At 40.2% G+C, this 20,200-nt stretch overlaps 1 protein-coding gene across 2 annotated transcripts; it reads left to right on the top strand.

Moving 5' to 3' along the window:
• On the top strand, positions 1–19,250 carry GET4 (guided entry of tail-anchored proteins factor 4). 2 transcript variants are annotated; one of them, XM_050966352.1, is made up of 10 exons: positions 1–230; positions 7,631–7,709; positions 8,313–8,394; positions 8,705–8,839; positions 9,399–9,548; positions 11,136–11,274; positions 13,453–13,593; positions 13,677–13,752; positions 15,083–15,155; positions 17,886–19,250. In XM_050966352.1, the coding sequence occupies exons 1-10, from the start codon at positions 67–69 to the stop codon at positions 17,972–17,974; spliced, it is 1,128 nt and encodes a 375-aa protein (XP_050822309.1). In that variant the 5' UTR covers positions 1–66; the 3' UTR covers positions 17,975–19,250. The 2 variants fall into 2 exon arrangements, with proteins under 2 accessions (XP_050822309.1, XP_050822310.1); XM_050966353.1 differs by lacking the exon at positions 8,705–8,839 and having other exon boundaries at positions 5–230.
• The last annotated feature ends 950 nt before the right edge of the window (positions 19,251–20,200 follow it).

The raw sequence follows: 20,200 nt of genomic DNA, 5'->3' as shown, positions 1-20,200 counted from the left end.
CCGGCCCGGGTAGAGAGCTGCGGGGCCAGGCCCGTGTCTCTCTCCGCCTCCCCTCCCCCCCCATCGATGGCGGCGGCGATGATGGCGGCGGCGGCGGAGCAGGAGGCCTCGAAGGGCGGCGGCGGGCGGAACCGCGGGGGGGTGCAACGGGTGGAGGGGAAGCTCCGCGCCAGCGTGGAGAAGGGCGAATACTACGAGGCGCACCAGATGTACCGGACCCTCTTCTTCAGGTACAGCCCGGCCCGTTCCAGAGCCTCCCGGCGCGCACGAGCCTGCTGCTCGCGCGGCCTGCCCGTCTCGCCTACTCGCCAGCTGATTGGGCTACGGGGGGGCTCCCCGTGAAGAGTAGCGTGACGTGCGGGGGGAGGTGGAATTGAGGGGAAGGGGGTTGCGGGAGGGGTTAGAATAATTCCCTCTACCCGCCGCTCCAGTTCGTCCTTCCCCGTCGGGGAGGAGGGAAAGGGGGGGTTGGAGTTTGGCTTGCGGGGGGGGAGAAGAGCTCTTGGCGGTCGGAGGGGAGGGGAGGGGGGTTAGAGTCTGGTTTGGGGGGAGAGGGGCTTTGGCTGGCGGGGAGAGGGGAGTGAAGGGGGCTGGAGTCTGGTTTGGGGGGAGAAGAGTTCTTGGCTGGTGGGGAGGGGGGCTGGAGTCTGGTTTGGGGGGAGAAGAGTTCTTGGCTGGTGGGGAGGGGGGCTGGAGTCTGGTTTGCGGGGAGAAGAGTTCTTGGCTGGTGGGGAGGGGGGCTGGAGTCTGGTTTGCGGGGAGAGAAGAGCTCTTGGCTGGTGGGGGAGAGGGGAGTGAAGGGGGGTTGGACTCTGGTTTGGGAGGAGAGGGGCTCTTGGCTGATGGCAGAGCCGGGAGTGAAGGGGGCTGGAGTCTGGCTGCGGGGGAGAGGAGGGAAGACTCTTGGCTGGTGTGGGGCATGGGGTGCCCAAGCTACATAGATGTTCATGGGGTGGAGACTGGCATTATAGTGCCTTGAGACTCCCTGGCCAGCAAGTCTGGAGACTGGCTCCCGATCTCTAACCTACTCGGAGGTTGGGGCCACCCATTGATGGTGGGGTCTTGTAGTTAATGATCTTGGGCCACTCTCCACCCTGAAGTGATTTGTCTGGGAGGTGAGGCAGGTCATGACCTAGCTTTTCACCACCACTCTGCTGTGGCATGATGAGTGCTTGACCTTTTGTGAAAGGTCCACACACAGACCTGTAAATTGTGGGCCCTTTGCCTCCCTTATATAAATGGTCCAATTATTCAACTTTTCCCCTTTTTGTAGTCCACTGCTTCACTGGGCTGTCATCACACTTGTCTGGAGAGCCTCAGGTGATCTCAACAACAGTTAGGCCCAAAAGCAAATACAGCTAGGTTTTTCATTCTCTTTTCCTTTTCTGGCTTTTTGGTGCTGCTTATAGACTAGCAAGCAGGATTGGAGAAAAAGATTGTTTACTCATTTCTTCATACCCCCCCTTCCCCCTGTTATGCTAATTTGCTCCAGCATCTAGGCATCTTAAGGCCAGTTCTGTTGGTCGGGGTCTCCCCTCTCTAACCAATGGAAAGAGAGGTAATGATCAAGGTAATGTTGCACCTTTCTGTTGAGATGCATAAATGGGTTAGTTACATTATCCCCCTTCCACTTTCTCAGCTGCTTTCATTCCTTTTTAGGGATGTTTAAACTTAAAAGAATAAGGTTACATTTTAAGAAGGATTAAAGAATTTGAGTTCATGAGGAGCAATTTCTTGGCAGAGTTATGTAAAGGTTGACTATATTAAAACAAGCTGCCGAAGGACTTAATTAACATTTGCTAAAGGACTTTGAGATCCCCAGATGGAAGATAGAATTGTAGTGCAGTGTGTTAATATTATTGGTGTGACTGAATTAGTAGTTCTGCTGTAAACCTCGTGCTGGGTGAGAGTTATCATCTGGTGGTAACATAGGTATATCCTTAGAACATGTAAACTCTTCTTTTACTCCAAAATGTTTTCCTTCTAATTAAGTGTCATTCATATGCAAAAGTACAGTGTGCAAATTTCTTCATACCTGTCATAAAATTACAATTTGAATTTAAAAAATAAAACAAATATTGATTAATTGTTTAATTAAAATACACAATGAAATCCCCCATTTTAAGAGTAAGATGATTTAAAATGTATCTTAAAATGAATCCGCAGTGAGGGTGTCTCCCCAAATGGGTTGTTTGGTAGGTCGACTTTTAATTGCAGATCAGATGTAATTCTGGTTTTTGGATGTCCTGATTTTAGTGTCATTGATTTGAAGACTCTTTAAAATGCATTGATTTCTCACCATGTTTAGTCAGCTTGGAAATTTAAAAAAAAAGGCATACTGCACAACTCCATTTTGTGCCTTGCCTATTAATGAGTAATGTAACAGGGTCTGCTTCATAGTACAGTATTTGTACTGTGGTATTACTACTTTGAGTACATGGCTGCTGTAATCTTGAATTGTCATCTATGGTGTAAGACTTTATTATTAAACACTCTTTTGCATTTAATATTAGTCTTAGTGACAGAGACTAAATAGTACTCAGATGTTTAAGGGTAACAATACATCTCCAAATACTTCTGTTGAAACGGTTTGTCAGCAGAAATCTATCTTTAATTTTGTTGCAGAAAAGTTTAGATTGTGACAATGTTTTTCTTTCTTACACAACTTGTAACAAGCAGTCTCTTCTTTCATAGTAATTTAAAATGCAGTAACTTGCATCCTGGCTTGAACCCACTGAATTAATTTAAAATGGGTAGATCAGGCATAACACAGGAACAAGGAGGCATTCAGTGAAATAAAAAAATGGTAAATTCAAAAATAATAAAAAGGAAATATTTCCCCGTAACAAGTCATAATTAAACTGTGGACCTTGCCACAGGAAGTCATTGAGTCCAAGAATTTCAGTATTCAGAAAGGGATACCCCTTAGGAATAACAAGAATATCTAGAATTGTTACCGTTAGTGCTAAAATTTTTTAGAAGAGATACTAAACTTTATGGTTTAAACCATTCCCTAATAGAGATTAGGATGAGATCTAATGAGGGTAGACAAATTATCCGTTTCTCTCTGCTTCAAGATTTTTACACTTTCCTCTGAAGCATCTGATACTTGCCACTGATGGAGACAGGATAGATGGAGCTCGGGTCTAATCCAGTATGGAAATTCCTGTGTCCTATGAATGTACATACTTGGGTCTCATTATTATTGTAGGTGCTGACTGGTTCAAGAACATCTAGGTTTCTGACTTTTGAAATTTCAAGTCAGACTTCCAGGTATAACTTCAAGGTGGTAGTCAAATTGGCTTCTGTTTTATTAGTGCTCATGGACACTCTGTTTAATCTGAGTAAGCCATCAAGGTTTCATTTTCAGAAATGTTTTGATCCATTTCTACATTTCCCTGCTCCCACTCTGCTGTAATCTATAACAATGGTGAATCTTATAAGGAACAAGAAGTATTATCAATTTAATTAATTAATTTACATGCCAGATACAGTGCTACTTAGTTTCCCATATTGCTTTCTTAATAACTTCACTTGTGATCTGGAGAGTGACTATACAATATCATGAAGTGAGACATTCTATTTTTGAAAGATTTGAAGGCTAAATTTGTCTTAGCTTTTGTAATGTGCTCATTTCATATCTGAATAAACCTGCACATAGAATTCCACTATGTTACTGTGCAAATACACACCGCTTATATCTTGATAAGCGTAATGCAGTATATTAGTTCTGTCAACACAACTATTTTTTTGAACAATTTTCATTTTAAAATGGCATTATTTTGTTAGTGTCCTATCTTCAAAATAAGGAAATTAACTGAGCTTTTGGCAGACACAGGATTCCTAATAGTTTCCATTTATAGTTGTATGCTTTATTGGCAGTTAAAATAGACTTGTAAGGAGCTGCTTTAAATAAATAAAATTGCTACAAACTTAAGAGAGATTTTCCACACCTAGTCATAGGCGTTTTCCTGATTTTTTTGGTCTTTTACTCCCCAGGTGGTGACCTTGAAAGGCAATGCATTGGGGGCAGTGGAATAGGAGCAAGGAACTGAGAAAGAACTGAGAAAGAACCTTGTAATGTTGAACTATCCAGATTAATGGGTCTCTAGAGTTCACTTAGCAGGAAGGTGGTGTTACAATGCAGTTTGCTTGTAGGAGGAGGAACAGAGATACTCCTGTTGGAAATAGGTATTTTGGTCCTATCTGGCCAGAGGGAACATTGTTACAATCAGTTTAAGAAATAGCAATTTCTTTTTTTCTTTCTGACTTACGTATATAAAAGTAACAAACAGCCATTGTTCAAAATATAAATAGCCAGGATTGCAAAATCATCACATATGAAACTATTCATCCATTCAGTAAATCAATTCCTGCTATATGGTAGAGTCCTCAAAAAGTCTGTATAGAGGCAGTCAGATAAAGGTAATCTTTTAGTTTTTTTTTTAAAAAAAGAACAAATAAACAATCGCACAAACAAGCCAAGGACCAGAATAATTTGGAACACATAGTATCATCAAATAAAAGTGAAATCACTGGAGCATAGAATATATTAAAATTCTGGAAGTATTGACATTTGAACAGTGTCAGCCTCAGAAATTTAGCTGAGAGCAAAAAAAATCTTAGCTCAAAAAGATACTGTTTCTATTCTTTTATTTATCTATCTGGCTGAAAGATCAGTGGGAATCCAGGAAGGTCAACTTTGGTCTTGTCTACACTGGGCAAGTTTCTGCGCAGTAAAGCAGCTTTCTACAGTGTAACTCCTGAGGTGTACACACTGCCAAGCCACTTAGGGCATGGCCACACTTGCAGATCTAGAGCGCTTTGAGTTAAACCAGCCTTCATAGAGCGCAGTAGGGAAAGGGCTGGAATCTGTCCACACTGACAGCTTCAAGCACACTGCCATGGCCACATTTGCAGCACTTGCAGCAGCATTGGGAGTGGTGCATTATGGGCAGCTATCCCAGCATGCAAGTGACTGCAACGTGCTTTTAAAATGGGAGGAGTGGGGTGGAGTGTGACAGTGTATATGTGGGAGGGGGGAGAGTGGGTTTTTGGGGGCTGAGAGCATGTCAGTATGCTGTCTTCTAAGTTCAGACAGCAGCAGACCTCCTCCCCCGCCTCTCTCACACACAGCATTCCACAGTAACGGCTTACATGCCAGCTGTCAGAAATGGAGCTTTGAAAGGGCATTTCTGCAGGAGTTCAAAACAATGACTAGAGTAGCCACTTGAGTTAAGGGGATTATGAGGCGTTTCTGGAGGCCTGTCAGAGCACAGTAATGCAACACCTCGTTCACACTGGCGCTGCAGCTCTCCAGCGGGTGTGCAACAAACGTTATTCCGCTCGCCGAGGTGTAGTATTCTATACAAAACCTTTAGCTATAGAGAGTAGTGGTGGCTGTGACCAGGAGATTGTAATGACTGCAGGGTGGTACTAATCACATGGCCTTATAATAGCAATTTTGGAATGAAGGTGGTTGTTTTTTCTCACTTTCAGTTTTTAACATTCATTTTTAAATGAAGAAGCTAGAAGCTGAATTGTTGAGCAATTGGGTTTTGAAATGTAAAGTTTCTAAGGCTATGTCTACACATGCGGATGTAGAGCACTGGGAGTTAAACCAGCCCTTGGAGACAGCAACAAGGAAAGTGCTGCTGTGTGTTCACACTGTGCTCCTTGTGACTGTGGAGCATGTCCACATTAGCAGCTCGTGCAAGGCCACAGAGAGCAGTGCATTGTGGTACCTATCCCAGCATGCAAGTGGCTGCAGTGTGCTTTGGGAAAGGTTTGCAATGCCTAATGCGGCAGGCACAGCATCACATGATGCAGGGTTCCCAATCCCATTGTTCCATGGGCATCTTACTAGATTGCCAGCTGTTTTTCAAATGAGGGGGTAGGGAGTGGGACGGAGTGTGTTGTGGTATGTGGGGGGGAGAGACTGTGTGTTTTGGGGGGCAGAGTGTGTCAGCATGCTATCTTGTAAGTTCAGACAGGGGCTGGGGGAAACGGGGAAACCCGACATCAGTCCCCGTGTCTCTCTCTCTCTCTCTCTCTCACACACACACTCTCTCCCTCCCCCTCTGCCCCCCCCCAGCAGGAGCATTCCACAGTACTGGTATGCTTTGTGTCCCGGAGCAGATAAGCCTACGGGATGTCAGAAACAGAGCTTTGAAACGGGATATCCGCATGCCTGCAGCCGAGTTCAAAACAATGACCAGAGTGGCTACTTGACTTCAGGAGATTATGGGATGTTTCTGGAAGCCAATCACAGTGCAGTAATGCAACATATCATCCATACTGACACTGTGGCGTTTCAGCTGGGGTTCAGAAAGCTTTATGCTTCTCGTGGAGATAGATTGCCAGGAGCACTCCAGCTGTGGGGTCCAGGCGCTCTAAGTGCCTTGCCAGTGTGGACACCTCAGGGCACCCAGGGCTGATTTAATGTGCTCCAACTTACAGTCTTAGGCCTTGTCTACACTTGCATTTGCTGTCTTTGTAAAGTGACTGCTCAGATTTTTTGAAATATTGTGTGGTAACTCTTTCTGATTGCTGTCAGCTTTGTAGATACTATCAAAGCTTAGCTAATTTGGCTCTACAAAGGATGGTTGCACTTCTCATGTCCTCTTGTGTAGCAGCCAAAAGTGGTAATCAGAGAGACTGGGAAAGAGTTGAGTAAAGATGTTTCAGAAGCTGGGAATGAGCAACAGCGGATGGATCACTTGTTGATGACCTGTTCTGTTCATTCCCTCTGGGGCACCTGGCACTGGCCACTGTGGGAAGACAGGATACTGGGCTAGATGGACTTTTGGTCTGACCCAGTAGGGCCGTTCTTATGATATGATGTTTGTGATGTGCAAGCTTGTCTTGTAATGGCTCATCCCTATGTTACAGTGCTGTATACCATTTATACTGAAAACACTTTAAATTTCCATATATTAATTGATGTAATAGGACACGCTGGAGACTTTCATTTATTATTCACATAATAAGAATAACTGTCTTGTGCATCATATCAGACTTTTGGATGCTGTCCCACTGTTCCAAGAGAGTAAGAATATTAGCTCAGTGGCTTGCGCATTGGCCTGCTAAACCCAGGGTTGTGAGCTCAATCCTTGAGGAGGCCATTTAGGGATTTGGGGATTTAGTTGGGGATTGGTCCTGCTTTGGGCAGGGGGTTGGACTAGATGACCTCCTGAGGTGCCTTCCAACCCTGAAATTCTGAGATATTTAAAAATTCTGTTAGGGCAAAAGTGGTAACGTGATATTCCAAAGTTCTATTATAATTCCTTGTTTTCATATGCTTATAACTTTTGATCTGTTCTCCTTTAGGGACTAACTTTTGGGTGAGGACCAGGAAAGGGAAATTATTATTTTTTTAAATATTTATAATAAGATCCATTCATATACTATATGCTTTCCATACAACCAGCTTTATTGTAGCTTTCACTTGTCTATACATTGATTTTTCAATACAAACATACATCTTTGAAAATAAATCTTTGTGTCATCTTGTGCTTCAAGTAGTATTAAATGACTTTCACATTCAAGTGATTTTTGAATATATTTAAACCTATTGCTTAATGATACTTTATCTCAAGAATTTTTTGCTTTGCTTTGTTTTTATTTGCAGGTATATGTCCCAAGGCAAACACGTAGAAGCAAGAGAACTGATGTATTCGGGGGCACTGTTGTTCTTTAGTCACAACCAAGTAAGAAATCCTTTTATTTTTTCCAAATTGTTTGAGGGTTAAATGGTGACTCATTAGTGTTAAAGTTTTGGGCTTATAAGCAGTCTAGAGCTTGTCTACACTAGGACAATCAGAAAAGACAAATCAACTAAGATCATGAAGCAGTACATAGGTTAAAACACATTAAACCCCTGTGTGATGTTATTTAGTGCACTTAATCCTTCTTCAAGGATTTAGTTAATTCATCTTAACTTTCCCGAATGACCCCATGTCGACAAGTCTTTATTGTGGGAAGTTGCTATGTAGTCTTTTCCTAGTGCACGAGTCCTGTGTCTTTTCTGTGTAGAGGTGAATTGCATCACTTGTAGAGACTGTGACATTCATGTGTGTCCACACTGCATTTGCAGCCTAAGCCAGTTATGCTGTATTTTCATGCAGGTTTTCGGTTTACTTTATTAAATTGCTACTACTTTTTGTGAGGGTGAAACAGGGTTAATTGTCCCTGTTCCATCTGAAAATTTGCTTTTCACAAAATTCTTTAAGCATTTTCTTGACCTTATTCTAGCAACTAATGATAGCTTCAGCACTAATAATACATTTCTTGTTTTTGTGCACATTTTGTAGCAAAACAGTGCTGCTGATCTGTCCATGCTGGTTTTAGAGTCTTTAGAGAAATCGGACGCAAAAGTAACAGATGAACTACTAGGTGAGATTATCTCATTTGTGTTTAGTTTGACAGAGTTTCAAGTGTATTTGCACTTCAGAGAAATTTGTGTTATCAGAAATGTAAAGTTCTCCTAAACCTTCAATCCCTTTCATTGTGCCATGAGTTGTGGGCTCCTGTTTTGCTAAGGGGCTAATTTAGTTCCAGAAGTGACATGCAGACAAAATTGCTGGAAAAATAATGGATTCTCAGTAATTGATGTGGCTCTAAGCATACGGACATACTTTGAGCAAACATCACTATGTTTTGTAGGTGGAGCATGATTTTTGGCATTGTCCTCTCCCCAGCACAGGAGCGACAAGTATTGTCTGCACAGTAATTGACCTCTCCGCCGCTTTGATGGACAGCGGCTTCCTATCCAGTCAGTGTGGTGATGTGTGCATTGCCTGCGGGTCGGCCATTTTGTCAAAGAAACTTTGCTTGTCGGGTAAGCGTGCAGTTCATAAAGCCCTTCTTCTGAGCTGCCCAGCTGGAAATCGCATGAAGAGTCCCTTCCACATCAACTGCTGTTCTAGGGGCCTGCAGACCAACTGGAGAATGGGATAGGGAATGCACTTGGTTTCCATAGATCCAGTCTGGCATTTCACTCCACGGTCCTCGGACAGCCCTGCTCCTAATTAGAGGCTCCCATCCCTGACACTTCTTATGACTGGTGTGCACCTTCCTAACTGAAGCCTTGTCTCCTCAATGGAACTCCCTGACAGCAAAGGAACATCTGTCTTAAGCCATGGGACATGGGAAGCTGTTCCTACCTAGTGCCAGTTACTAGGCAAGGTGTGGTTTCTGGCACTGCAGCGGAGAGGTCAATTGGACGTTACTGATTTACAGATCTAAGATTGACTTTTACACATGGAAGTACATTGTTCGGTCACTCATTTAAGAAGAACAACTAATCTTTCAAGATGTTTTTACAAAGGTTTATTGATAACAGAAGAAACTTTGCTACGTACCTGGTAATGTTAATTGCATATTTGTATTGCTTCTAGAAAACTTGGCTAAAGTGTTTAGTTTGATGGATCCAAATTCTCCTGAAAGAGTAGCTTTCGTGTCCAGAGCACTGAAATGGTCCAGTGGTGGATCAGGGAAACTCGGTCATCCGAAACTACATCAGTTATTAGCCATCACGTTGTGGAAAGGTAGGAACAATTGCCTTTGCTCATTTTTGTAACACTGAGATTTTAGAAATCTTTTAAGATAATTATATCAATAACTTAATTTTCTTAAGGGTGAAAAAATGAAATATAAATTTGTATAGATTGGATTTGTTCTTTTCTTACTGTGTAATTTAAAATTTTGCTTGATGAACCTGTTGGAGAGCAGAGCACAGAGTGAGGCTTCCACCTAGTGCTGTAGTAAACCCAGGCTAGTCACAAGAGAGTTTAAGATACCATCGATTATAAGTTATTTCAGTGTCTGCTTTTTTAAAAAAAGAATCCTAGATAAACTCGCCAGAGACAGTTTCAGCACATGGCAACACTTCCCAGTAGTCTTTAGGTTTTTGACTTAGTGTCTACATGAAATTGAACTCTGACCATCAGGCTTACTTAACATAACTAATTTCAGAGCCCTTTTCTTGAATTTATTGTGGTTTCGTTATGCGTGAAATCAAATGTACAATGTGATGAGAGAGGTGCATAAAACTCTTACTTCGGTCAGAGATGATGCATGAATTTAAGATGTGTTATATACAGCCCACAGAAATGTTAGTTTGAGAATAATTGAACAAAAAGTCACTTTCTTTGATGTCCCATGGGTCTCTACTAACACCAGTATACTAAGTGAACTTTCTAACAAAACAAAATCAGACCTGCTCTTCTGCAGCTCTGAAGTCCAGATGTTAGTCAAAAATAGTAAACTTTACCCCTTGGTCGAAAGTTCAGACTGCCTTTGTTTGATGTGCCGTACTATTTCTCAGTGATGTAATTGTGTGAGTTATTGGTTGGTGTTTGATGGGTATTGCTGTTGTCAGCTGCCGAGTGAGAATATTTCTGAAGCATTAGTGTTGGTTTCTCAATGAAGCTCCAGCAGGAGTGTGGACGTGATGAGTGAAGGAAACAGCATGTACTTAAAATTGAGTGTGCTCAGACTAGAGCAGATGACATGCTAGCCATCCATATGTGTTCTCTTAAGTCATATCTTTTCAGACTTTAATTTGAAGAAGGCTGGATTATTAAAATGGGACTTTTGGGTTCAAAATATAATTAATATCATGACTGTGCCATGGCCATTGGCTAAAATACAGCTTTGCCTGAAATGAAGTTCTGGTAAACTTTTATTTCCTATTAACTTTTGCTACAGTATAGAAATAACTTAAGTTTGATAGAGTGAGTCAGACTAAAATTAGGCGAAACCTCTTCTCCGCACAATTCAAGGTAATGGCATTGGAGTTTAAGATGAATCTTCTTGCCCCATCATCTCACTACTGGTAATATATTTAATATGCTGAGGGTCAAGATTGTAATTTTGTGTATTCGAGGAGTAAGACCGATTTAGATGGGGACGCAATGTCTGAATACAAACAGTTTTTAAATATTACTAATTTTAAATGTACTTAATTTGTTTGAAATGGCCATTTCCTTATATTTGTTGTATATACCCATGTTTACATAACAGCTCTCATGACACATCTGTTTGGAAAAGGAACAAACCTACTAAATGTTCTTGAATTTAGCATAACAAACTGATTTCTTAACAGCCGTTTTCTTTTTGTCTTTCTTCTGTAGAGCAAAACTATTGTGAATCTCGGTATCACTTCTTGCACTCCACAGATGGCGAAGGATGTGCTAATATGCTAGTAGAATATTCTTCATCCAGGGGATATCGCAGTGAGGTGGACATGTTTGTGGCTCAGGCAGTCTTACAGTAGGTGTTCAACATTTATTTGTTATAAAAGCGTTTGCTGTGCAAAGCATTGGATTAAACTATTTGCATTCTGGGGTCTGGTCTCAAGCTAAGTAGTGTAACTACGAGTAACAACTGACGCTTTGAACTCTTTGTATCATCTTTATTTAAATATTCTCTAATAAACTTTTATATCTTTTTTGCAAAAGAAATTGTAAAAGTGAATACAGTTTTTTAGTCTTTTGTGTAGTTAGTGAGATGGAAAAACTTTGTATATTGATTCAAAGATTGTATGTGACCCACTCCTACAATTTATATATTTGTGTGTTTAAAAAAAAAAAAAAAAATTGACGGTGACGATGTGAAAGCACACTAACTATTGGGAGAACTAAACTAATCCATCTGAATCTGAGAGTAGCATCCTCATAATTAAAGTAAAAGTTCTCCTTTTAAGAGGTAGTATTAGTTCCCTTATGTTAAAAATGAATTTGTGATCATTTGTAAGATTCCCTTCTCTTCATAATACCCTCTGAAAGGCTGATGATAAAATATGTCCTACTCATTATTATTCATGTAATGGTGGTGCCCAGAGGCCCAGATCGTTGCACTGGGCTGTGCGCAAACATAAAAGGCTGATGTGGTCGCTGCCTGGGAGCTTGCCATCTAAGAACTACTTTTGTTTCATCAAGCACATTCAATGGCAATGTAGGGTACTTCAGTGAGTGGAGTTACTGCCAGTTTCCTAAGATCATTAAAGTATTTGTTTTATAGGAGGAAGGAATACATATAATTATGCAGGTTTACAAACTGATAGTCAAATACTTTGATTTACTAGCCTGGACTGTGTCAGCTTTAACTCTGTTTTAACTAACACACTCTGAACATGAGCAGATCCCAGGTTGCCTGCCTAACTGCCAGTAAAAATGGCTTCCCTTTCATCTGTCACCTCTATATTTTTTTTATTATAATAAGCCTCTTATATGGCATGTTGGGCGGGTTGGAACAGTAGTTGCTTTTGTCATGCTGAAACACCTCTCAAGCCTAGTCTTTCTGCTTTTACTGTAACATTCTCCAACCTGTAAACTGGAGCAGTCCCTTTATGGGTTTCCAGTACAGGCAGGGCAATTACATGTGTTGAAAAGCATTTATAAAGGTATATTCTTCCAAGCAGTATTTATGCAACTAAATCTTTTACTGACCTAGATGTATAGCTGGAATAAATCTTACAACATATGTGGATTTATCACAAGCTATAATCCTATGCAAAATTGATGTTGTAACTTGAGCAGTGAACAATAATAATTAATAATAAAAAACCTCCACAATGTCTAATGGTTTAGGTACAGAGGCTAATACAGAACTGAAAATTAAGTCTCTCATTACAGCCGTCTCAATACTTACTAGCATTTACCACCTGAGCACAAAGTTCCCAGTAAGTGTGCGGGTCTTGCAAAAACTATAACTAGAAATAACTTAGCATTATTCAAGAATCAGATGATCTTGGTCATCAATCAGTTCATTAACTAGTGACAAATTCTGTTTGAGAATCTGACTCTATTTACTTAAGATAAGACTGGTAGACACAATATGGACAGAACTTGTTTGATGTACTAGCACTGAATCAGTACCAAGAGTAGAAGAGAAATTTGTTTTGTCATTCAGGATTAACAGCTGCACAACAAAAGAGGGGGGTGATTATTTTGGATATCAGGAAAAATGAGGTATGCGCTGAAATTAAAATTTATTTCCATGGGATAAACTTTTGGTCATAGTAAAGACAGTCCCAGTTAACCTGAATTATGCATAAAAAGTGGCACCCATTATAATTTTTCATGAGCTTCTGATAGAGGTTGAATAAAGTTGGATAGAATCATGTCTTCCTTTAGATTAACTTTCTCATTAACTAACTATTACTATCTAAGCTAACAGTGTGACTCTTATTAATTTGCAAATGCTTCTGCTGTTCTTTAAAGTCATCTAACAATTTTCTCCTTGGCTGATTTTAAGCAGTTGCTAGAGCTCTTCATTTTCAGTTAACAGAGCTTCTGTTATTAACTGATCTATTGAGCCTGATGTGGCTTTTTAAGTTAGTTATTGTAGATCAAAGTGAACATTAGACTTTTTTTCTTAGTTTAAAAGAAATTCATGGGAGCTCCCAAATACCATTTTTAACATCTGTTTTACTGCTTCCTCTTTCAGATTTCTCTGCTTAAAAAATAAGACGAGTGCATCAGTGGTTTTTACAACATATACACAGAAACATCCTTCAATAGAAAAGGGGCCTCCATTTGTACAACCATTGCTAAATTTCATCTGGTTTCTGTTACTGGCTGTTGATGGGTATGATTTTTTTATTACTTTGGTTCTAATTAACTTTTTCATTTTGTGCTACGATTACATTTTGTGCTTTGTTTCCTTTCTAGAGGAAAACTAACAGTATTTACAGTATTGTGTGAACAGTATCAACCTTCACTAAAAAGAGATCCTATGTATAATGAGGTGAGTTATCAGTAGTTAGTTGTAACACAGCCCAGTAGAATAGATTAAATAATGCCTTTTCAACATAACATACACACGTGCTATATTGTATTAGGGTGACCAGATGTCCCGATTTTTATAGGGACACTCCTGATTTGGGGGTCTTTTTTCTTATATAGGCTTCTATTACCACCACCACTACCCCCCGACCCTCATTCCATTTTTTCACATTTGCTATCTGGTGACCCTATATTATATAGCGTAATAAAATGCAACAGATGACTTTTTGTCAGGTTTTTATCAAATGGGATTGAAACTGTGCAAAGTGTTTGTCATTGGAACAATCTGAGGTTTGGACAATTGCCTTTTGAGAGAGCAGTTAGGGTAATTCATAAATGTAAAGCACATTGTCTCTATTTTTTTCAAAAGCATTTGTTTCTCTGCAAATCGGAGAGAGAAGTTGTGTTGCTAGAACAGGGGTGGGCAAACTAAGGCCTGGGGGCTGCATCTGGCCCTTCAGGCATTTTAATCCAGCCCTTGAGCTACCTCTAGGGAGCAGGGTCCGGGGCTTGCCTGCTCCCCCACTTCAGTTGGGGAGTGGGGTCGGGGGCTTGCCCCCCTTCTTGCGTACCGTGGCTCCACGCAGCTCCCAGAAGCAGTGGCACGACCCCCGTCTGGCCCCTACACTTAGGGACAGCCAAGGTGCTCGACACACTGCCCCTGCTCCAAGCTCCGCTCCTGCAGCTCCCGTTGGCTGGGAATCACGATCAATGGGAGCTGCAGGGGTGGTGTCTGCAGACAGGGCAGTGTGCAGAGTTGCCTGGCTGCGCCTCCACGTAGGAGCCAGAGGGGGTACACGCCACTGCTTCTGGGAGCTGCTTGAGGTAAGCGCTGCCCGGAGCCTGAACCCCTGATCCCCTCCGACCGCACCCCCACCCCCAACCTCCAGCCCATATCCCCCTCCTGTCCTCCGAACCCCTTGCTCCCAGCCCGGAGCACCCTCCTAAACTCCTCACCCCCCAGCCCCACCCCAGAGCCTGCTCCCCCAGCCAGAACCCTCACCCCCCCCCAGCACACTAACCGCTTGCCCCAGCCCAGAGCCCCTTCTGCACACTGAACGCCTCATTTCTGGGCCCATCACAGAGCCTGCAGCCTCCAGCCGGAGCTCTTACCCCCTCCTGCACCCCAACCCCCAATTTCATGAGCATTCATGGCCCATCATACAATTTGGCACATCTGGGTATGGAAAAAGTTTGCCCACCCCTGTGCTAGAAAATTATAGGGTTTGACTTTTCTTGTTTAGATACTTTGACATGTATAAACAATTAATGTCTGTTTTTTGTCATTTCAGTACTTAGATAGAATAGGACAGCTCTTCTTTGGAGTTCCACCCAAGCAGACATCATCCTATGGAGGATTACTAGGTAATTTATAACAATGAAATGTCTATGGATACAACTTCTAATCTTTTTGGAAATAGTACCAGTTTATGGACTATTACTCACTCATTGTATTTGGCCTAATTTATTAAATTATTTTTAATTTATGTATAATGTCTTTATGACACAAGTAAACATAGATAAAATTAGTCACCAATATAAAATGAATCAGTTACACTTGTAATGTAATGGATATGAAGTTTGTAAAATCCTCACTTTGGTTAAAAAAAGGGAAGAAATGGTATAATATCCCTATAAATATTAAATCTGAGATTAAATAGTAAATTGCAAAGTAGACCCTCCGGCTGAAATTTATGCATTGGCTTAACTTGAAGCATATGAGTATTCCTATTAATTTCAATGGGAATATTCATTTCTTAAAGTTGAGTACGTCTGGAAGTATTTGCGGAACTGGGACCTTAGAAGTCTACGATTTTTCAAAGTAAGTAGTGTTTGTGTAGTAAATGTTTATTTCTGCATGAGGAATCAATATTAATACAGTTTTTTCTACAAAAATCTTATTGGAAGAAGAAATCAAAACATCAGTTACAAAGTACTATTCACGTTTTGTTCTCCGCTTTTTAAATCACAGCGGAACACATTGAATCACGTTATATTTAAAAAAAATCATTGACTACAATATTTTCCCATAAAGAAATAAATTCTCCCTCAGAAACTTCTTTGGCTTATAATAAATACATGTTTAATTCCTTTATCTGGTACCCAAAGTTTAGTAAAAATATCACTATTGTAATTGATCCAGTATGTAAACAGGCTTTCAGAAGTTTGAATCTGTGAGAGTGAGATGGAAGGCATGCAAACGCTATGTTATAAATCACAATTTTGTTTCCCAAGATTCATTCCTGTATTTAAGGCAGATGCTACAATGTACATCTGTTCTGCCATTCAGTGCTTTCAGCAACTTTTCCAGGGTTAACAGAGGCAACTTCAGTAAAAGCTGGAACCTAAAAAGCATGTCAATAATCAATCACTCTGATATATCTAAAAACTTGTAATTTCTCAGATGTCTTTTTAGGGGCTGGTCACTAAAGTGCTGGTTGTCCTCAAATCCCACTGAAGTTAGAATTCTTCATAGTTTATTCTTGACAGAATTCTGCACCCATGGGGGCATGGGTGCAGAATTCATATGGCCCTCCTATTTCTGTGCCCCCCATGCAGAAAAATGGAAAAGAAATCAGAGGGGAGACATGCATCTCTTCCCCAGCAGCCAAGGCGGTGCTTCTGTTCCAGAGACGCAGATCACTGCAAGGGGAGAGGGGCTCCATGTGTGTGCCTACTGAGGCTGGCCAACAAGAGAGAGACTATCCTTCTCTCGATACTGCCGCTTGAGGGGGTGGAGGAGGGTCGGTCTTTTTGTTGTTCAGGTGGAAGGCTCTGTCCCCGAGGCAGAAGTGTAGCACCCTGCCTGCCTAGTAAAATGTAACTTCTTGAGAACTGGAAAAAACACTTAATTAAATATTAGTATCATGTTACTGAAAATTGTTTTTATGTTAAAGAAAATAGCTTTTGTGTGTAAAAAAAAAAAAAACAACAAAAAAAAAACCCAACACGTTTTGTTAATGTTTCTGTTGATTGTTAATTGATCTCACTCTCTGAAGCAGAAATGTAGCAACCTGTCTGCATAGTAACGTTGTTAATTATTCTGTTGTTAGTTAACTGTTCCCTTTCTCAGGGCAAATAAAACATTTACCAAGCAGTCAATAAAATGTTGGGACAATCAGAACTAAACCCCTTTCCAAACTACCCAGCTAGGTCCAGAACAATGATGAACAAAACTGTATGACTTTCATGTGTGAAAGTCTGAGCAATTTTAAAATGACATTCTACACTCTCCCCACCCCACTCCACCCCCCCATGTTTGGTGTTCTGTAATGCAGTTTAAATGAAAATCCAGGATTATAACTGGAATGCAGGGTATCAGTTAGCAAGTATTTCTAACTAACTTTAATGTGTTTAGGAAATGCTAAATAGTTAGTTATTGTGACTTTTTTCTGTATTGTACTTTAAATAACTTACCAAAACAATTGAAACTAGTGATATTATATTGCATTATTTTGACAAATAACATTTGCAGAATTTTGCTTATTTTTTGAAGTTTGGCGCAGAATTTTGTGCCGCAGAATCCCCCCAGGAGTAATATTTAGACAATGTTTCAGTTGGAAAAAGTAGCTTTCAAAATTAATGTAAATAACTTCACTGCTTATATGGTTTTTAATTTAAAAATATATTGATTTGTTTTATTTGTAAATGGAGACTCAGATGCTCAGACTTTTTATAGAACAATGTTTGGCTTCAACTACAACTCTAGTTTTCTAGTCCATTCTAGTTCAGATTTTAAAGTGCTCTAGCTCGCTTTGGCATGCAGTTTTTGAGATGATTACTGTGGTTTTCTGTAATTACTTTTTATTAATGATAAAATGTTTTTCACATGCAGTTTTTAACAATGATTAATTCTGAAGTAAAAGTTTTTCCTATAACAGTAAGCACCTGAATAACTTAAAGGGACATAAGAAACACAGATTGGGCCTGCAATGTACCCTACTGTGAAGCTGCTGTAATTTGAGGAATACCTTTTAACTTCTATATTTATATTTTTAATTATCCACTCCATTACAGTAATGAACTTCAAAATAAAATAGTTTACTCCACCAGTTTTCCAAAATTAAAATTTAACTATCCTGTATTTAATTATAGGAAATCTTTTAAACAGTCTGATGGGAACTGGGGAAGATGATGATGCAGAAGATGGTCAAGAAGATAGCAGTCCTATTGAACTTGATTGAATTTTTTTTCATTAGGAGCTGCATGAATTTGGCAATCTGGTAACTCAAAAGACAATTTCAGAATTTGAGTCCTACAATTTTCTCCACAACTAAAAGGGCTCCTCTGTTCTGTTAAAGAAGGTTGCTGAAATGTTTTATGATGTTTGGTCTATATTATTTATGTAAAAAGAAATAGCCAGTAGAACTGATTGGAATGATTGTTATCAGACTTCCAATATGCTGGCTGGTGGCTTTGATTAAGATATATAGTCTTCTACAGTTTCAAATGCAGTATTCCCTTTTTCACAACAATACAAGATAAAGCATAAACATTCATTTGTTGCTTTACATTTTTAAACCAGTTTTGTTCTAGTGTATTATGAAAAATGCTTGACCTTTGCTGTCACAAAGGAATGTCTTGAAAGGCAGGGTAAATAGTTGTATAGCTGATCTATAAACCCAGTGCCAAAAGTATTTCAAGACAACCCAGAGAGGGTGTAATTAAAGGTGCACATTCAGGAAACTTCAATACCACACACACCCCTGAAATTCATTCCTGTCACAGCAATTAGTATAATTTGCACACTCCAGAACAATTCTGTGTATCTAAAATCAGTCTCCAAATTACACCATTCTTATACAGATGTTCCTTTATCAGAGGAGAGGTGAGCAACCACTTTCAAGAATGAATCATTTGAATGTAGATGATTGGCTGCTAATTAGACCAGAATTTTTTAGCCTTGTTGTTTTATACATAGATATTCAGCAGCTAAAAAACATCCTCCAACATATTAGTTTTTTTCTTTTAGAATGGAGTCTTTTAGGTAGGTCTGCAATAGTGTGTAAGGTGACAGTTTGAGGTTTTGTTTTAGTAACCAAACAAAACCACTCCTTTTCTTTGTTTGCTAAAAGCAGCACATGGAAATCTTTGAAACACAGTTCTATTTACAGAAAAGGGATACTGCAAAACTATCAGTTCTTTAAGATACAATATTTATTTTTATTGGGTGGTTGATTCATTTAACACTTTATGTAAAAAATAACCACAAACTGTGCATTAGGCATAATAATTCTTGTCTCCTTTCAATGCAGTGCACCATGTGATAGCTCTATGATTAAAAGATGAAATCGGGGAAACACTTTATTTTTTCACATCTAAAATAAAAGGCTTAGATTAATACACAGTGATCATGCATGGGGGGAATAATACATTTTTATTTACTGTAAAAAAAAAAAAGAATTTAAAGGAGGACTTTGTGTTAATTGTTGAGTATTAAATAAATACTTTATACTGGGATCTGTAGTACTGTTGCTTTTTGACAGTTTCACAGTTGGAGGTCTCATATTTTTAAGGCATTTTCCCATGACATAACCATTGATTATGTAGTTCTCATCTTAGGCTTTGGATAACTTCTGCAGTTTTGTCTTGCTTCATACCTCCAGAAGTCAATAGCTCTTAGTTAAAACTAGTTCTGGGATATGCTTGCTACAAGTACAGACTGACAGAGTTCCTCAAACTGTGTCAGGCAGTCAATAGGAAGTTTGTATATTCATGCTTTCCAGCAGTCGAGCTCTGCTTCTCTAATCGCTTTCCCCCTCCTACCTTGATTAGAGTTGGTGCAATGGGAAGGAACCCTACCTGTTTGGTGGTCTTAGATGGCAGTTTGCCTTCTGTTTGCTTAATCCTTTTTGTTTGCTGGAAGCTTAAATGTATTTCTCTGAACAACGTGGATCAGGAGAAGATCCACAGTAAACCCTATATGATACCACAGGTCTCCCTTAAAGAAACATTCTGGGTGACCTGGGAAAAATGCTTCAAACCATAATCTCAGGTGCCAGTGTTTGCTGGCTCAGAGATGCAGCCTGTAACTGTCTGAGGTAATAGGCTCTATGAACGGATCTAGAGACACTTGTTGTGTAGCCTCCTGAAGCCCACCCTATACCCCTCATTTGCAGACAGTGCACCACCTCTTGGAGATGGAGCTCCTCAACATATCCTGAACAATCCAGAGTTCTGGACAGTATACCTCGGGTAACTTTACCAAAAATAGAGGGAGTGGATCTGCGCTCTAACACAGAAGCTTAGCAGTGACCCCAGTAGTATTAAGGTGGAATAACTTCCCAGTGCATGGACAATCGGATATCCTCTTAAGTCACTTGGGCACCTGTGAAAATCCCACCCAAATGATTTTGGGATTTTTAATGCTGGGATGTTGTTACATGCCGATCAATTATGTTTAAAGCAAG

Source organism: Gopherus flavomarginatus, chromosome 9, assembly GCF_025201925.1.
Source record: "Gopherus flavomarginatus isolate rGopFla2 chromosome 9, rGopFla2.mat.asm, whole genome shotgun sequence".
Lineage (NCBI taxonomy): Eukaryota > Metazoa > Chordata > Testudines > Testudinidae > Gopherus > Gopherus flavomarginatus.
This window is presented reverse-complemented; position numbering and strand designations above follow the sequence as displayed.